At 49.3% G+C, this 6,892-nt stretch overlaps 2 protein-coding genes across 2 annotated transcripts in view; both read left to right on the top strand.

The window, feature by feature from the left end:
- The window catches only part of Bnipl (BCL2 interacting protein like), a 9,205-nt gene extending 7,927 nt beyond the window's left edge, over positions 1-1,278 (top strand). Inside the window, 2 exon segments of the mRNA XM_059266590.1 lie at positions 4-66; positions 655-1,278. Of these exon segments, the coding sequence (XP_059122573.1) occupies positions 4-66; positions 655-691 (100 nt within the window). The 3' untranslated portion in view covers positions 692-1,278.
- A 75-nt stretch (positions 1,279-1,353) lies between these two features.
- Positions 1,354-6,546, top strand: C6H1orf56 (chromosome 6 C1orf56 homolog). The gene is made up of 2 exons (XM_059265848.1): positions 1,354-2,602; positions 6,435-6,546. The coding sequence occupies exons 1-2, from the start codon at positions 1,559-1,561 to the stop codon at positions 6,453-6,455; spliced, it is 1,065 nt and encodes a 354-aa protein (XP_059121831.1). The 5' UTR covers positions 1,354-1,558; the 3' UTR covers positions 6,456-6,546.
- Positions 6,547-6,892: the final 346 nt, after the last annotated feature.

Here is a 6,892-nt window from a genome sequence, read left to right as displayed (position 1 = left end):
CAGCCTTGGGGAGCTGGCCCAACTCATCTCCCTAGACCAAGTCCACATCCCTGAAGTTGTCAGACAGTGAGTCCTGCCCTTAAGGATGCTGGTTTGGGAATGGATGTCTAAAGCCAATCCTGTTTCTCTGAGGAGATACAAAGAACTAAGACACACAGGCCCTGCTTTGGGCTCTTTCAGTGGGAAAACTGCATAGAGAAAAAATTAAGGATACTATTATATTTGTCGGGAACAAATGACGGGGGCCAGTGAGATGACTCAAGTGGGTAAAGGTACTTGCTGACAAGCTTGACTTTGACCCCCAAACCTACATGGTAGAATAAATCCATGGCACACACTTATAAATAAATGTAAACAAAATTTAAAGAACAATGAAAAATATTATGCAAGAGACATTGAGGGGGGCATCCAACAATCCCAGCAAGGAAGACGCAGGAGGTTCGGTGCAGCCTTACAAATTTACGAAGAGGTAAGCCAGCAGCCAAGAGAAACTATCCAGTGGGGGGGGGGGGGGGTGTTAGCGAGCAGGAGATGGGAAGGGACTCGGGCCCCCAATTTCTAGCTCCTCCAATTCACCTACTTCTTTCCCCATAATAGAGGAGTAAGAACCCCCAAGTCCTGAACCCTGAACTACTTCCCCCCACCTCCCTGTAGGCTGGACCAGGATCTCCACGGCTCAAGAGGCACTTAACTCGAACTGGACAAAGGGCCATAGAATCAGGCCAAGATGGTGATCGCTCTGCACACTGGAGCTGTTCTGTAAACCATCTCATCCTGAACCAGGCCCCCACCCCTGTTCCACTGGATCCTCGCTTCCCGGTGGATACTCTCTTCTGGACACTGCCTTCAAGCTGGGTTTTGAGGGTGGGAACCCCATACGTGGGGTGGCTTGCATTTCGGCTGTCAGGAAGGAAGATGTGGTGTGGCCACGGAAGTGCAGAGCTCTGGGTTTTAATTCTGCTTTAACTATAAAACGTGTGGGTCTCAGTTTTCTTCTCTGTAATCAAAACCTCTGGGATCCTTCCCATCTTGGTCATCTTAGCGGTCTTTTGAGGGGAGGTGGTGGTGGTGGGGAAGGTTAAGGCTTAACCAACAACCACAGCCAGCCTGTCTGCTGGATCCCAGGAGCCAGCTTGCAAAATCTTGAAGAGCCAACCCCTTCTTAGTCTGCTGCCTGTGATCCTGGGAAGGATTGCTGTCGTAGCCCATGCTTTGACCCTTGTTAGCAAAGTCAGACCTGTGGCCTTTAATAAACTGTGGTGAGAGATTGAAGTCGAACGAGTTTCCCCGCCAAGTCCTTACATCATAATCCACCTTTCGGTTCTGGCCCAGAATTCTTGCTTGCCAGGGTTCCTCGGGGATTTTTAGCTCAGCCCCTGGGGCTGCTGGCCCTGCTCGGGAAGAGCGCTGAGGGGGAAGGGCGTGGTGGCACGCGCCTTGGAGCACCCTCCTGGTCGGTTCAAACGACCTCTAGACCTGGCAGGTTGGTGGAGAGCGGAAGGGAGGGAGAGAAGGTAGGAGCCTGGGCCTACCTCTCGACCCCAAGCCTCCCAGCCCCATGGTCCCCGCCGCCTGCATGCTGCTCTGGGCCCTGCTGCTTAGTCTGGGGCCCCGGGCGGCGGGGGCCCAAGATCAGACGTCAAACCCGACCGCCACCCCGACGACTGGGGTGCAGAGTGTCAGCTTCCGCTTTGGGGGCCCAGCCCGCAGCCGCCGGAGCACAAGCATCACCTCCCAGAACAGTGTACCCCAGAGGACGAAGGTAACTCTGGAGGATGATAATGATGCCCTGGCCGTTGCTGACCGTCTGGCCGCCCCCGCAGCCGCCGAGCTCCTGTCCACTGTGACAGGCACTAGCCGGTCGTCAATGGTCGACCCCATTGAGTATGAGGAGGATGGCTCCTTGGAAGAGGGAGTCGTGATTGATGCCAGAAAAACCACCTTCCCTATGACTCTCTTTTCGACCCACAATACTGCGGGAAGTTCTAGCACCACCGGGAGAGTTTTAGCCAATAGCCAGGATCCAGAGATTAGGATGACCACCGAACTGCCACCCCTCACTTCAAAGCCTACTGTGGACATGACTACTATGGACCTGACTCCCGAGACCACCGGGCACCAGTGGTCGACACCTGGGTCCACCCCATCCTCGTGGCCATCACCCTCACCCACAGCCATGCCATCTCCTGAGGATCTGCGGGTGATGCTGCTGCCTTGGGGTCCATGGCACTGCCACTGTAAGTCGGGTACCATGAGCAGGAGCCGCGCTGGGAAGCTGCATGGCCTTTCTGGGCGTCTTCGAATTGGGGCACTGAGTGAACTCCGCACAGAGCACCGGCCTTGCACCTACCAGCAATGTCCTTGCAACAAGCTACGGGAGGAGTGCCCTCTGGACTCGAGTCTCTGTCCTGACAATGGCTGCATCTCTCATACCACCTTGCTCAGCACCTCTCCACAGGTCCCTGTCCATCTGAGACGCAGACCCATCCTCCCACTCACTAGCCCGAGCCCCAGCCCAGCTCTTGCCTTCTGGAAACGTGTCAAGATCGGCCTAGAGGATATCTGGAATAGCCTTTCTTCAGTGTTCACAGAGATGCAACCAGTAAGTTGTTTGGCTGATGAGCCAGGACCTTCCTTGATGAATCAGAAAAGTCCCGATGTCCCAAATCCTGTTGCTAACACAGCCCGTGTACTTACAGAAGCCGTTGCTGACTTACCTGTTCAGTTACTGAGTCATAACTTGCGCTGGTTATTCTTGGCCCGTTTTGTGTTTTGTTTGGTGCGTTTGGGGTGTGTTTGCACATGTCACTGGGGCCTGAGTCCCTACCTCACACATGGTAGGCAGTCTTCTACCACTGAATTACACCACCATCTCCACCTTGCTTTTCCCCCAACCACTGCCTCTTTTTTTTTTTTTTTTTGAGACCAGGTCTCCACTAGGCTGGCCTGTGACTCCTGGGCTGAGGTGATTCTCTCAACACCTTAAACTGCACTCTAGTGGGAGGCTCAGCTAACTCACAGAGATCCACCTGCCTCTGCCTTCCAAGTGTAGGGATTAAAGGTGGGCGACACCATGCCCAGAAAGACAGTTTCTTGGTTTTTTTGTTTGTTTGAGACAGGGTCTTTCTATGTAACCCTGACTGTCCTAGAACTCACTTGTAGCCCAGGCTGGCCTTGAACTCAAACAAATCCTTCTGCCTCTGCTGGAATTAAAGGTGTGTGCCATTGTGCCCCCCCTTTTTTTTTTTTTAACATTTGTGTGCATGTCTGTTTGTGTGAGTGGAGGTCACAGGACAACTTGTGGTAGCTAGTTCTCTAGTTCTCTCATCCTACCATGTGATTTCCAGGATCAAAATCAGGTTGTTAGGCTTGGAGTGATCTCACCAGCCCAAGACAGTCTCTTATAGCCCAGGATGGCCTTAAACTCGTGGTGTAGCCAAGGATGAATTCACTTCTATAGTGCTGGGATAACATGTGCAGCATTGTGTCTTGTCACTTCTTGAACAAATACTGGTCATTTAGCTGTGTCTTACTGGTCAGCAGCCAAATAAAGACTTCTTTCTTTCTTTCTTTTTTTTTTTTTAAAAAAGATTTATTTACTTATTATGTAGTGTTCTGTCTGCATGTATGCATGCATGCCAGAAGAGGGCACCAGATCTCATTACAGATGGTTGTGAGCCACCATGTGGTTGCTGGGAATTGAACTCATGTGGTTGCTGGGAATTGAACTCAGGACCTCTGGAAGAACAGCTAGTGCTCTTAACCTTTGAGCCATCTCTCCAGCCCAAATAAAGACTTCTTTTATCTTGCTGGGTGGTGGTGACACCTTTAATCCTAGCACTTGGGAGGCAGAGACAGATGGATCTCTGTGAGTCTGAGACCAGCCTGGTCTATACGGTGAGTTCCAGGACAGCCAAGACTACACAGAGAAACTGTCTCGAAACCCTCCCCCCTCCCCTCCCCAAAAGACTGCTTTTTACCTTTTTTCTTTTTGAGAGTCTTAGCAGGTAGTTCTGGCTGACCTCCAATTGACCACAATTTTTCCAACATGCTTGGCTGTAAAGACTCAATTCATAGACAATGGACATGGGACATATCAACTAATTAATGATTAACATGAGGGTTTTTTTTTTTGTTGTTGTTGTTTTTTTTTTTTGGTTTGTTTGTTTGTTTTTTTTTTCCTTCAAGACAGGTTTTCTCTGTGTAGCCCTGGCTGTCCCGGAACTCACTCTGTAGACCAGTCTGGCCTCAAACTCAGAGATCTGCCTGCCTCTGCCTCCCAAGTGCTGGGTGGGATTAAAGGCCTTCACCACCACCACCGCCTGGCTAAGTTTTAAAAAATCATTGTGCAAGGGTGTTTTTCCTGGACCTATGTCTGTGTACCATACATTCCTGGTTCCCGTGGAAACCAGAGAAGGGATGAGTCCGTGGAACTGTTGTTACAGATGGTTGTGAGCTGAACCCACGTCCTCCGGAAGAGCAGCCAGTGCTCTTAACCACTGAGCCATCTTTCTAGCTCTGATTAACAGTTTTGACTTATTGTAACAGTAACAGCTAGTGTCTGAGGTCTCACTCCAGATATGGCACTTGGATCTGTCCTCAGCTTATAGGGTCATATCCTGTTTACAGGTGAAGAAACAGGTTTACAAGCTAGTAGGGCTGGGTAGTTCAGTGGTCTTGCCTAGTACATGCAAAGGTGATAGGTTCAATCCCATCACTGAAGAAAGAAAATAGTGACAGAGGCACAAAACTGGAGCTTTTCTACCAGTACCCATGTTCCCAAAGGACTGTCCTTTTGAGACTCTACCCAGCAACTTAAAATTTCACAAAGAAGCTGGGTGTGATGGTGCCACCTTTAATCCCAGCACTCGGGAGGCAGAAGTAGCCAGCTCTCTGTGAGTTCGAGGACAGCCAGAGCCACATAGTGAGACCCTGACGTAAACAAACAGTAAACAAGTTACTAAAGGTTCAGACTGACTCTTGTCAGTTGCTAGGCATGACTGGCAGGGGAAAGTTGGTCAGCACAGGGCCCACTTGGTGATTTGCTGGTTTCTATTTGTTTTCCTCCTAGTGAGTCCAATTCTATTTTTAATAGAAAAATAAAGCACTTGGGGGCGGGAGATTTATGCAGCTCGGTTAGTAGGGTGCTTGCCTAGTGTTCCGAAGTCCTTGTGCATGGGGTGCCCACTTATAATCGGGTGGTTAGGTAGAGGGAAGAGAGAAGTCCCCGGTCAGCAGACTGGAAATACAGCTCAGTGTTTTTCCAAAGGACACTAGTTCAATTTCCAACACACCTATCAGGCACTCACAATCACCTTGCTTGAAGGGCATTCAACACCCTGGACTCTGTGGGCACTCTCAGGTACATGCACACACACACACACACACACACACACACTTAAAAAGTTCAAAATAAACAACCCCTCCCCCCCCCCCCAAAAAATGTTCCCCTCCCTCGAGGGAGGTGACTTGGTAAGTGCTTACTGCGCATGCCTAATGACCCGAGTTCCATCCCCAGAACCCATATGAAAATCCAGATGTGGAGGCACACATCTGCAATCCCAGCACTCATATGGTGATAGGAGGTAGGAGACAGAATTGGCCTGAAACAGAAATGGGATACTGTCTGAAAAAACAGAAGGAGAAACACTCTCAAAAAGCTGACCCCTGAGTCCACACATGTGCCACTGTATAAACATGCCCTCATTCCCACAAAAACATTTTTTTTTTTTTTTTCGAGACAAGGTTTCTCTGTGTAGCTTTGCGCCTTTCCTGGGACTCACTTAGTAGCCCAGGCTGGCCTCGAACTCACAGAGATCCGCCTGGCTCTGCCTCCCGAGTGCTGGGATTAAAGGCATGTGCCACCACCACCCGGCTACATTTTCTTTTTTTAAGATAGGGTCTATATAGCCTTGGCTGGGCTGGAACTTACAATATAGACTAGGCTGGCCTCAAGCCTCAAGTGCTAAGATTAAAGGTGTATGTTACCATACCTGACCAGCTCAAAACAAATCTTTAAAAAAAAAAAAATCAAGGCCAGCCTGGGCTATACAAGACCTTGTTTTTTGTTTTTGTTTCTGTTTTTTAAAAAAACTAAACAAAATAAATGAAGAAACAGACAGAGAGAGAGAAAGCAGAGCTGGGGAGATGGTCCAGTGGATAAAATGCTTGCTGAGCAACCAGAGGAAAGTTCAGATCCCCAGGCACCTCCATAAGTCACGCGTGTGTCCTCGGGTTCAGTGAGACCTTGTTTCAGTGAGCAGAGTAGTCAAGGAGACACCTTGACTCCTGACACACACAGGAACATGTGCACACACACACACACCAGACCAAACCAGCAAAGTTGAGGAAATGGTTTGTAGAGGGTAAAGCAGGGAAAAGAATGTAGATGTGATTATAATCTCTCCTTTTCTCTATTTTCTTACCTTCCCCAGATAGAAAGAAGTCAGAGGTAACGGCCACGTCACCTTCAAGAGGAGATGTCTGCATTGTAACCTCCCATTTCAACCCCAGCACCCACTACATTATTTTTAATACAGAAAAAAAAAAAAACCTATAAAAACCACATTATTTTGGTCTCATTTTTCTTTTTGGTGGTGACTGGGTCAAACCCAGGACTCTGCACATGCTAGGCAAACACTCTTCCACTGGTCTTGTGTCTTTTTTGGTTTTTCCAGACAGGAGACAGGGTTTCTCTGTATAGCCCTGGCTGTCCTGGAACTCGCTCTATAGCCCAGGCTGGCCTCAAACTTGGAGATCTGCCTGCCTCTGCCTCCCGAGTGCTGGGATTAAAGGTGTGGGTCACCATTAGCTGGCTGGTCTTATGTCCTTACAGAAGTACTTACTCAGGGACTTTAGAGACAGCAGCCTCCAGCTTGTTCCTCTATTCCCT

Source organism: Peromyscus eremicus, chromosome 6 (genome assembly GCF_949786415.1).
Source record: "Peromyscus eremicus chromosome 6, PerEre_H2_v1, whole genome shotgun sequence".
Classification (NCBI taxonomy): Eukaryota; Metazoa; Chordata; class Mammalia; order Rodentia; family Cricetidae; genus Peromyscus; species Peromyscus eremicus.
The sequence above is the reverse complement of the archived record's forward strand: the minus strand, read 5'-3'. Positions and strand labels throughout refer to the sequence as shown.

What these genes read in the sequence shown, in the direction of transcription:
- C6H1orf56 (XM_059265848.1), top strand. Translation starts at nt 1,559, where the DNA reads ATGGTCCCCGCCGCCTGCATGCTGCTCTGGGCCCTGCTGCTTAGTCTG. An exon ending in TGTTCACAGAGATGCAACCA is followed by an intron (nt 2,603 to 6,434) that starts GTAAGTTGTTTG and finishes TACCTTCCCCAG; the next exon opens with ATAGAAAGAAGTCAGAGGTA.